Below are 11,375 nucleotides of genomic sequence, written 5' to 3'. Positions count from 1 at the left end.
CAGCTGAGATGGCCCCATGGGGCCAGGGGCTGCTGAGCCCTAGGCCAGAGGTGCTGGTTTCTGACAGTGCCATCCCAGCCAAAGCCCTGCATGGCATGGATGTGTTCTCCCTTCGAGGTGTGGGTACCAGCTTCACTGGCGGTGGCAGGGCATTGGCTGCTCCCAACAGCCATCTTACCCAAGAACCCACTCGGGCCAGCCACCAGCCTGCTCCACACTTCCCAGCCCGGAATGGATTGTTTTCACCCCTGCCCGGCAGCGTAGTGCCAGCTGAAGAGCCATGTGGTTGCAGTTCTGCCAGCCCTGGGGGCTTTGCCACTAGGGGCCAGGGCCCCAGGGACATGGCTGAGCTGGGGGCACTGGCGCTGTCCTGCTGGGACACTCTGGGATGGCTCTATGGGAGCTCCGGTCCAGCCATGCCAGCAGATCCTCCCTGGCGCAGACTAGGCCCTGCTGGGTTTGTCCCGCTTTAGCTCTGGCCCCTTCCCCTGGCCAGCATCAAGTGCCGCCCATGTGACGCAGCGGGCAGCTGGGGTGGTGACAAAGGTCCCCTCTGGCCTGGGAACCACTCGGTACTGACCTCTCTGCCCGCACCGTGGCTGGGGGCAGCAGGAGCTAAGCAAGGCGGGGAACAGAGGGAACTGGGCATGATGGGAGTGAAGGCACAGAGTTGGGGTGGCAGGATTGAGGGTATGGGGCTTTCAGGGAGTGAAGGTGCAAGGCTGGGGGGTGAGGGTGCAGGACTGGGGGTGATGGGGTTGAGGGAGCAGGGCTGAGAGGTGATGGGGTGAGGGTGCAGGACTGTGGGAGGCGGGTTGACGGCGCAGGACTAGGGGTGGCAGGGGATGAGGGCGCAGGACTGGGGAAGGCAGGGTTGAGGGCATGGGGCTGAGAGGCAGCAAGGGGTGAGGGTACAGGGCTGATGGTGGCAGGGGGTGAGGGCATGGGGCTGGGGACGGTGGGGTTGAGGGCATGGGGCTGACGGTGGCAGGGGGGATGGCACAGGGCTGGCGGTGGCAGAGGATGGTGGTGCAGAAATGGACATGGTGGGCACCAGGGGCTGGGTGTGCTTGTGCTGCTGGAGCCAAGCCCTGCTCTCTGGCCTCCCCGGCGCCGGGGGCATTGCCGCTGTGGGGTTCGGCTGTGCTGGGGCCAAGCTGGTGCCAGTGGCTGAGGGAGCCCCATGGCCCATCTGATCCGGGCCAGGTGCTGCCATCGTCTGCCTTCCCTAGGGTTGTGCACCCCACCCGCATCCCAGGGCCTCAGGGTGGTGGGGGGCAGGGAGTGGAGCCCCTGGGCTGGGTGCAGCACCCGGCCCAGAGGGCCCCGCTCCCCGCTGGGTGCTCTAGACCCAGCCCTCAAGAGCAGCCCCTCCCTGCCATGGGGTGCGGTGCCTGGCCGAAGGGGCCGCGCGCGGGGGCGGGGGGCGGAGCTGGGTGCATGGCCGGGGGCTCTAGGGGTGCTGCTTCTCTCCCCAGTGACACCGGTGCTTGTATGGGGCCGGGGGGCCTTGGCGCATGACCGATGTGGCTGGGGGGGCTCGGTGCGTGGCCGGGGGCAGGACGGTGCGTCCCTCGGGGGGCTGCTCTGCCCAGTAACCCTGTCCTTGTTGTGGGGCGGAGGCTGCCGCCCGGGAGGCGGGGGCAGGTTTGAGGGGTTCTCCTGGGAGCCTCCGCTGCTTTCCAAGGGGTTGGGGGAGTTTCCAGAGCCAGAGAGAGAACCCAGGCGTCCTGGTGCCCAGCCCCCACCCCCATCCTTTGTGCAGCGGGCGGAGCGCGGAGAGGGGGAGGGGAGGAAGCCGCCGGGTCTCTGGCTCCTTCCTCTTCCTCCGCGGGGAGGCAGGGCCGCTGGCCGGCCGGGCCGGGACACGGGCCATGTTCGAGTAAGGGGGCGCCGGGGCAGGGGGTGTGGGGTGGCGTGAGTGGGGGATGGAGGTGAAGGAAGTGGGCTCTGGTGTGTTGGAATTGGGGGGAGGGGTGTCTGGGATCCAGGACTCCTGGGTTCTCCCTGGCTCTGGGAGGGGAGTGGGGTCTAGTGGTTAGAGGGGGGAGGGCCGGGAGCCAGGACTCCTGGGCTGTTATTGCCCTGCCCTCCCTGTTCCGTGCCCCCCAGCGGCCCGAACCCCCTTTTCTGCTCCCCAGCAGGTTCCCAGGCTCTGCCGAGCGAGTCCCCGGCCCTGAGCCCAGCGCTGCCCGGTGCCCTGCGCTGAGCTCCTGGCTGGGGATCTTGGGCCGGGCGCAGGCCTTTGGGATTTGCTCTAGCCCTGGGGGTCTGGGTAGCGATGGGCCCTGTGGAGAAACGGGCATCTGTAGCACCCTCCCCTGCACTCAGCTGAGCCGGACGCCTGGGTCCCCCTCCCAGCTTGGTGCCCGCGTCGGAGCTCACAGAGCTGCCTTAAGACAGGGGTTCTCCCTTTTTCTTTCCCAGCCCCCAACATGCTATAAAAACTCCATGGTCCAGCTGTGCCACAACAATTCTGCATATAAAAGCCAGGGCCTCGTTAAGGGATAGCAAGCAGTCTAATGCCAGCCATGCTTGATGGAGACCCTGAAGCCTGCTCGCGGCCCCCCAGGGGGCCCTGGTTGAGAACCAGTGCTCTAGGAATTGGTTTGCCAAGCAGTGCCCGGGGTCGTGGGTGCCTGCAGCAGGGAGATCCCAGAGAGCCTGGAGCCAACGGGCCATGGAGGATGCCAGCATCTCATCGGGTCTGTGCCGGCCCAGAGCACTGCAGGAACAGGGCAGGCCAGGCCTCACTAGCCCCCAAATCCCTCTGCAAGCCCGGCAAGGGCTGATGCCCTCCCATGGTGGGTGAGGGACCTGGGTGTCTTGAGTGCCCGCCCTGACTGCTCTGTGCTCCTGGAGATTCCTGGGAGGGCAATGGGCAGGGCAGGGGGCCCTGCGCTCAGGGGCCTCTGTGCCCAGCTGGGACACAGCCCCTTTAACAGGCTGAGTGTCTGCCCCCTACGGCATTAGAACCCAGGCTCAAGGGGCTCTGAGACAGGAAATGCCCATCTTCCCCTTCCCTCTGTGCCCCCAGGGCAGGGCAGAGTAGAGGGGCAGTGGTGGAAGTGTGGGGAGCCCAGGTCTGGGATAGCAGGGGCTGCGGGTCAAGAGTGAGGGGTGGTGACTGTTTAATATGAGTCGATATAACTGTCCAGCTAGGAACAAAGAGCGCTGGCCACACGTGGGGGACTCTGTCCTGGGGAGCAGGGACACTGAAAAGGACTTGGGGGTGGGTCATGCAGCCCTGGGTGCGCAAATGGGAATCTCGAGGAGGAGCAGGGAGGCTGGGTTTGTCCCTGGTGTGACGTTGCTGGGCCCTTGTGTCCAGTTCTGGTGCCCACAGGTCAAGGAGGATGGTGATGAATTGGGGAGGAGTCTGGGAAGAGCCCCAAGAATGAGGAAAGGGTCAGGAACCCTGCCTGAGAGGGAGAGGCTCCCGTTTGGCCATGCTGCAGGGGTGGGGTGGGGGGCTCGGCTCAGACACCCCAATCATGACCCGATGGCTGGAAGCTAAAGCTGTATGAATTTAGACGGGAAATGAGGCATTCATTTGAACAGGGAGGGGAATTAATTGTTCCAATAGTTCCGTGTCACTGGCCATTTTTAAACCATGAGGGGCTGTTCTTCTCAAAGCTCTGTGCTAGGGATTATTTTGGGAAATCTCTCTGGCCAGACTAGATGATCGCAATGGTCCCTTCTGGCCCAGGAATCTATGCAGCCCAGAGCTGGACTAGCAGGGGCTGCGGGTTGGAAGTGAGGGGCACCGGCAGAGCTGGGTCGGGGGAGCCCAAAGCTGTGCTGGAAGGGGGCTGCAGGTGAGGAGTGAGGGGTACCAGCAGAGCTAGGTCGGGGGAACCCAGGGCTGGGCTGGAAGGGGGCTGCGGGTTGGGAGTGAGGGGCACTGGCAGAGCTGTCCTGCATGGTCTGTCCTACCTGGGCTGAGGGATGCTCTCTGGGCTCCCCCCCAACGTCAGACGGGGCCAGAGGTTGCTGGCAGTCACTGGCCAGGCGTGCATCTCCTCAAGCCCAGCCAAGCTAGCAGGATCTGCCCCATATTTACCTCCCTCCTCCGCCAGCTGGCACCAGGTCTTGGGCCAGCCATTCTCCTGCAGCCAGGGGCCCCATGTGCCAGGGCTGGGACCGGCAGCATCTTGCTGCATGTGACAGGCCCCAGTCCCTCCTGTCACTTTGGGCCCCCAGGAGCCACCAGAGTCCTACAGCCCAAAGGCTCAGCCCAGCTGACAGCACTGGCTGGGGGAATCTCAGGTCCTTCTGGACCCTGGTAGGTGGCCAGGGAGTGGGGCCAGGGCTCAGCAAGGGGCACTCTTCCCTGGCAGTTGGTGCCAGCCCCAGTGCCCCAGCTTGGCACTAGGGGGCCTGTGCTGTAGGGGGTGGAGGGGTCAGCAGGGGATGCTCTCCCTACAGCCTGGCACCCCCCCCCCCCGAGCCCCAGCCACATTCCCTGCAGCACAGCACCCCATAGCACTGTATGGGGGCATTAGGGCCAGTGCTGGCCGTGACCCCCTGCCTGCTTGGCCTGAACCCTGCTGGGGGGAGGCATGGGTGGCTCATACTGCCCCTGCCCCCCAGCCCTGGCTGTGTTGGGTGCTCTAGGCCCCCTCTCCCACATGCGCTGGCCCACAGCAGCTGTCTCAAGTCATGCTAGCCCTGGTCATCTGTTGGGGGGGAGGGGCGGGGCAACAGTAGCCAGATCTGGAGCTGCCCATGAAATAGCGTGCTCCCCCCATGCTGCCCTTGCCACTAGCCTGAGTCCCAGGTGGCCAGTAAGTGTCGGGCATGGGGGGGCATGTGATGGGCAGGGGGAGGGGGAAAGAAGTTTTGGGGGCAGCAGCATTGGTAAGTCTCATCCCTGTCCCCAGCTCTGCTGGTGCCCCTCACTCCCGACCTGCAGCCCCCTACTATCCCAGCTGTGGGCTCCCCTCCCCCCAGCTCTGCCGGAGCCCCTAACTCCCGACCTGCAGCCCCTGCCACTGCAGTTCTGTCTCTTTCCCCGGGCTCTGTGTGTGCTGTGGGGTGTCACTCTCCCAGTCTCCGGGCACCAGTGGGAGGCACCAGGCCCTGGGGGGCTGGGGTCAGGCTGGGGGTGGACGAGGGTGATCGAGCCATTTGGCTGCACTGGGGAGTGGAGTCGGGATGGAGCTCAGAACAAAGAGCCGTTTGTGAGATGGGTGGGTCGGCTCCAGCTCAGTCCCACTGCACTGGGAGTGGGGCTGACTCCTGCCCCCCCTCCCCAGCTGGCACTACCCCCATTAGACCCACGGCTCCCCCCCAGCTGGCACTACCCCCCATCAGACGCACAGTCTGTCCCCCATGTCTGGCATTACCCCCATCAGACCCACAGCCCCCACCCCAGCTGACACTACCCCCCATCAGACCCATGCCCCCCGGCTGGCACTACCCCCCCATTAGACCCACGGCTCCCCCCCAGCTGGCACTACCCCCATTAGACCCACGGCTCCCCCCAGCTGGCACTACCCCCATTAGACCCACGGCTCTCCCCAAGCTGGCACTACCCCCCATCAGACACACAGTCTGTCCCCCATGTCTGGCATTACCCCCATCAGACCCACAGCCCCCACCCCAGCTGACACTACCCCCCATCAGACCCATGCCCCCCGGCTGGCACTACCCCCCCATCAGACCCACAGGCTCCCCGCCAGCTGGCACAACCCTCCCATCAGACCCACAAGCTCCCTCACATGTGGCTCTGCCTCCTTGGGGGTCTCTTCTCCTGCTCTGAGCTGTCCCCCAATTTCGGGCATCCCCAGGTACCCCTTCTTTAATCAGAGTCATGTCACCCCATGGGGCAGCATTTCCTGTTTCTAGTCCCTGGCCCCAAGAACAGCCCTGTCTTGAGCTGGGGGAGAGTGGTTTACAGGATCCCCAGGGTACAACCTGGAACTGGGGTACCGCTGTGCCCCCTTCACTCTCCAGCCTGGACTTTCTCTCAGTATGCCTTGCTAGTGACAAGCGGCAACCCGCGCCCCTGTATCTAGATTGCATGGAGGCACCCAAAGCCTCTCATGACTCACACAGCGAAAGGCACCAGCCAGTTCCCCCCAGCTCCCCGACCTTGCCCCCCTGAGCTGCACTGTCCTGCCCTGGGCAGAGCCTGACCAGTGGAAGTTTATTACCCAGTCCGCCCCGCCCTCAGTGTGGAGAGCACACGCAGCAGCTCTGGTCCGAGCTAAGGTTTCCCCAAGCACTTCAAGCAAAACCCATTGTTTGAGGTAAAATATAAACCAGGTTTATTAACTACAGAAAGATGGATTTTAAGTGATTATAAGTGGTAGACATAAAAGGACAGATGGTTACCAATGAAAATAAAAATAAGCACACAACCTAAATCTTAAACTTATCATACTTGGTAGTATTTAGATCAGGGGTTCTCAAACTGGGGATTGGGACCCCTCAGGGGTTCTCAAGGTTATTACATGGGGGGTTGTGAGCTGTCAGCCTCCACCCCGCTTTGCATCCAGCATTTATAATGGTGTTAAATATATTTTAAAGTGATTTTAATTTATAAGGGGGGGGTCACACTCAGAGGCTTGCTATGTGAAAGGGGTCACCAGTACAAAAGTTTCAGAACCACTGATTTAGATAAAGCAATTTGTTCGCCCCACTGGATGTTACAGTTCATAATTAAAGCTACGATTTAGGCATGGTGTCAGAGTAACAGCCGTGTTAGCCTGTATTCACAAAAAGAAAAGGAGTATTTGTGGCACCTTAGAGACTAACCAATTTATTTGAGCATGAGCTTTCGTGAGCTACAGCTCACTTATTTGAGCATGAGCTTTTGTGAGCTACAGGCATGGGTATTTTTAGTAGAAGTCACTGACAAAGGTCATGGGCAATATCCAAAAAGTCATGGCCAGTGACTTGTCATGACTTTTACTAAAAATACCCCTATGTAAATCTTAGGTGCTGGGGGTGGGTGGGGTGTAGGGATGCTCCAATCGATGCTGCTGCTGGGAGGGGGTGCTCCAGCGGTTGCTGCTGCTCCTGGGGGTGGGTGGGCATCCTGTGGCCAGTTAGCTCAGCTGGATAGAGCATGGTGCTAATAACGCCAAGGTTGCAGGTTTGAGCCCCATACGGGCTGTAGTTGCTTTGGGGAGAGGGATAGCTCAACGGTTTGAACATTGGCCTGCTAAACCCAGGGTTGTGAGTTCAATCCTTGAGGGGGCCATTTAGGGATCTGGGGCAAAAATTGGGTTTTGGCCCTGCTTTGAGCAGGGGGTTGGACTCAATGACCTCATGAGGTCCCTTCCAACCCTGATAGTCTATGACCACCGCTGCTGTTCCTTCGGGCAGGGGTGGCCTGGGGCGCCACTGCTGCTTGGGGCAGCGCCTGGGACCAGTGGCTTGGGGCTGCCGAAGTAGCAGCTAGTGCAGCTGGCCCCAGGACCGCCCCAGCTGCTTGGGCCACACTGGGCTCAGCCGCATCAGCCACTGCAGCTGTGGAAGTCACGGAGATCCTGGAAAGTCACGGAATCCATGACCTCTGTGAAAGACTTGCAGCCTTATTCACAATACATAGGTTTCTCCCTTAAACCTGGGACCAGTCTCCTCTGCTGAAGTTCTTTGTCTTCTCAGGTCCTTGTTGCTTGTAAGTGGGGGAGGAGAAAGGCCAAAGCATGATGCCATTGTTCCCTATTTTATATCCTCAGTCCACGTGCCTGGAAGACACTTGCCTAGACGGGTCCTGGTGGGCTTTGCTGAGTCACAGGGTTGAGCGATCCCTTGGTGTGGTGCTTGCACAACTGTTGTTGAATTGTAAATTGCTTGATTACAATCCCCCTACTGATTAAAGGTCGATTAACACCCTCCTGGGCTGGGGTCACCACCCGTATAGTACAAACTCTCAAACTTAGAACATATTTCAGTAACAACCGTATAGCACAATCCCATAACTTCATACTCACTGAGAATATACATTTGTGGACAGAACAAGGGGTTTCAACAGATCATGACCTTTCATATGAGATCATACATGCCATGCTTTGTATGAAATATCACAACTATATATGAATGATGAATATGGGGGTTACAGGGTGCTGTTTTGAGGTACAGTGTGCCACAGGCGGAGATGGGGAACAGGGGATGAAAGGAGGCACTGGAGGGCCCAGCAAAGGGGAGCAAAGGGGGAGAAGAACCCTGGGAGGAATGGGGAGGGGAACTGAAGGAAAATGTGGGGTCCCCCTCACTCTATCTTCCCCCAGCACAGGCAGCCCCTCTCCCTGGAGCAGCCCCAGCAGCTCTCCGTCCTTGCGGAAGCGCGTACTGCTGACCCCCCGGACCTCCCCGGACCTCCCTGCAGATGCCATGGTGGAAAAGAGCACAGAAAGCACCCCAGAGCGGGGCCCCTTGTCCACCCCCCTCAACTACCCGCTAAGCGCCAGGAGTTTCATCCGCAACAACAAGGTGAGGGGGGCTGGATTCTGGGGGTCTGTGGGTGTCTGGGGGGGTGCCAGGGTATTGGGGACTTTTTGGGTGCCCCTGCTAGCCCAGCCCTGGGCTCCCTTCCCAGGTCTACCAGTGCCCCTCAAATCTGACCCGCAGTCCCTGCTATCCAGCCCTGGGCTCCCCCCAACTCTGCCAGTTTCCCTCAATCCCGACCTGCAACCTGTCAAGGTTCCTTCCCCACTCTGAACTCTGGGGTACAGATGTGGGGACCTGCATGAAAGACCCCCTAAGCTTATTCTTACCAGCTTAGGTTAAAAACTTCCTCAAGGTACAAACTTTGCCGTGTCCTTGAACCCTATGCTGCCACCACCAAGCGTGTTAAACAAAGAACAGGGAAAGAGCCCACTTGGAGACGTCTTCCCCCCAGAATATCCGCCCCAAACCCTACACCCCCTTTCCTGGGGAAGGTTTGATAAAAATCCTCACCAATTTGTACAGGTGAACACAGACCCAAACCCTTGGATCTTAAGAACAATGAAAAAGCAATCAGGTTCTTAAAAGAAGAATTTTAATTAAAGAAAAAGTAAAAGAATCACCTCTGTAAAATCAGGATGGTAAATACCTTACAGGGTAATTAGATTCAAAACACAGAGAATCCCTCTAGGCAAAACCTTATGTTACAAAAAGACACAACAACAGGAATATACATTCCATTCAGCACAGCTATTTTTCAAGCCATTAAACAAAAGGAAATCTAACGCATTTCTAGCTAGATTACTTACTAACTTAAGGAGTTCTGACCTGCATTCCTGATCTGTTCCCAGCAAAAGCATCACACAGACAGACAGACCCTTTCGTTTCCCCTCCACTTTGAAAGTATCTTGTCTCCTCATTAGTCATTTTGGTCAGGTTCTTAGCTTCTTAACCCTTTACAGGTGAAAGGGTTTTGCCTCTGGCCAGGAGGGATTTTATAGTTCTGTATACAGAAAGGTGGTTACCCTGCTAGCCGTGTGCTGGGCTCCCCTTCCCCAGCTCTGTCAGTGCTCCTAAATCCCGACCTGCAGCCCCTGCTAGCCCAGCCCTGGGCTCCCCACCCCCAGCTCTGCAGGGTATTGAGGAGTTTGGGGGACTCCCTGGATTCAGGGCTGTTGGGATCCCTGTGAAGAGGCTCTGCATTGCAGTACTGAGAGCTCTGTGGGGGTCCTGGGCATTCTGGGGAGTTATTCCCTGGGGGGCCAGCATCTGGGGCATGTTTGGGGGCCATTCCTGGGGGCCAGCCTCTGGGGAGTTCTGGGAGGTATCCCCTGGGGCATCATGCTCAGGGGAGGGCTCTCGGGGGGGGGGCAAGTACTCAGGGGCTTGTGGGAGTATCCCTGGGGGAGCAGGCTTTGGGATGCGTCTGGGGGTCCTGGGAGAGCAGGGCTTTGGGGGTACCGCAGGGAACTGGGGGGGTCTTGGTGGGAGCAGGATTTGGGGGTGTATCCCTGTGGGGAGCAGACTTTGGGGTTGTACCCCTGGGGGAGCAGGCTTTGGGGGTGTACCCCTGGGGGACTCCTGTTCTAACCCATCTCTCTCTTTCCCTTGCAGAAAGCACAAAGCTGGTACAGCGTGAGTCCCCCTGCCTCTGCCTGCAGCCCCAGCACCCCACACATTGCCCAGCTCCCAGGGTTCAGCCCGCACCCCCCACCCCGGTCTCCCCAATTTCTGCCTCTGGCAGCTGTGGGAGCGGGTGGCATGAGGGTCTCTGTGGACCTCCCCATCTGAGCACAGCCCAGAACTGGGCGCATCCCTGGGGTAGGGCAGACAGGCCCTACAACACCCTTCAGCCCTGCCATCGCTGCGCACCTCACCCCCTCTCTGGGCTTTGTCTTGCCCCCATTTGCTGGGGCTGAGCCTGGCCCCCCCTGCTCCCTTCAGAGACCTTCCTCCCACCACGCTCAGCTACAGCCCTACTGGAGATGGGGGGGCAGTGAGGAGGAGGAGTAAGAAGGGGGGTGGGAAGGGGCTTGGTTCATGTTCCCCTCTCCCCCCATGGTTTCTGATGTGGAGTTGGGTGTGGAGGGGCAGGGGGAGGAGCATGGCTGGAGCGGGAGGGGCAGGAGGTACTCTGAGCTCTCTCCTTTCCCTGCTAGCTCTGCTTCAGCCCCAGCCAGGGCCCAAGCCCGCTGTGGGTGGGGGAGCCACAGCCTGACCCTTCCCCCGCTTTGTTTCCTGTGACGGGGGAGGGGGAGCAGCCAATGGCTGGGCAGGGGGGGCCAACTTGGGCAGAACTTTCCTAGCCCCTCAATGCCGCCCTTCCCGGATCCCCCCACTCCCAGAGTCCCCCCTGCGCCTGGCCTAGGGACCCCCTGGGACCCTCCCCGGTGCTCCTGCATGTTCCAAAACCGTAGCTGAGGGCGGGGCCATGGAGGGGGCAGGGCATGGCCCTCTGCACCCCTGATGGGCCTGATCCCCCCACAGATGCTGAGCCCCACGTACAAACAGCGCAATGAGGATTTCCGCAGGATCTTCAAGGGGCTGCCGGAGAGCGAGCGGCTGCTTGTGGGTGAGGAGGGGCCATGGGGGAGGGGCACCAGGGTGGGGCTGGCATGGGGGGGTAGGGCCAGGGGAGGGGTGCGGGACATGGGAGGGGCAGCAGGGGCCAGCAGGGCGGGGATGCAGGAACAAAACAGTAGGCTGAGCAGGGAGGGGGGCCGTGGAACGAGGCCCCCGCATCTTCTCACTCGTCCCTCAGCTGTTTTCACAACTATTCCCCACCCTCCTCCAGTCCCTGGTCACTCAGGGGGACTCCCCCTGTGTGTCTGGGGGGGCTGTGCTGGCACTTGGCCCTGTGGTTCCTGCTGTACCCACTCCGCACCACCTATTGCCCCCCCTTTCCATAGGCCCCCCACACTGGCAGCTCCCTTCCCCCCATAGACCTGACCTGCTCCCTGCGCTGTCAAATGGGA

The 11,375-nt window shown here is 60.3% G+C and overlaps 1 protein-coding gene across 5 annotated transcripts in view; it reads left to right on the top strand.

Annotated features, from left to right (window-relative positions):
- Positions 1 to 1,754: 1,754 nt before the first annotated feature.
- GRAMD1A (GRAM domain containing 1A) overlaps positions 1,755 to 11,375 on the top strand; it is a 32,578-nt gene continuing 22,957 nt past the window's right edge. For 3 of the 5 annotated variants that reach the window (XM_073322704.1, XM_073322706.1, XM_073322707.2), the window contains exons 1-4: positions 1,799 to 1,882; positions 8,244 to 8,445; positions 10,015 to 10,035; positions 10,888 to 10,972. In XM_073322704.1, the coding sequence (XP_073178805.1) occupies positions 1,875 to 1,882; positions 8,244 to 8,445; positions 10,015 to 10,035; positions 10,888 to 10,972 (316 nt within the window). In that variant the 5' untranslated portion in view covers positions 1,799 to 1,874. Of the gene's footprint in view, positions 1,883 to 8,243; positions 8,446 to 10,014; positions 10,036 to 10,887; positions 10,973 to 11,375 lie in introns of all 5 variants that reach the window. The other 2 variants (XM_073322709.2, XM_073322705.1) reach the window with 2 other exon arrangements.

The sequence above is a fragment of the Lepidochelys kempii genome, chromosome 24 (genome assembly GCF_965140285.1).
Source record: "Lepidochelys kempii isolate rLepKem1 chromosome 24, rLepKem1.hap1, whole genome shotgun sequence".
In the NCBI taxonomy this organism is placed as follows: Eukaryota; Metazoa; Chordata; order Testudines; family Cheloniidae; genus Lepidochelys; species Lepidochelys kempii.
Note: the sequence above shows the minus strand (reverse complement) of the source record. Positions and strands in the feature narration are given on the sequence as shown.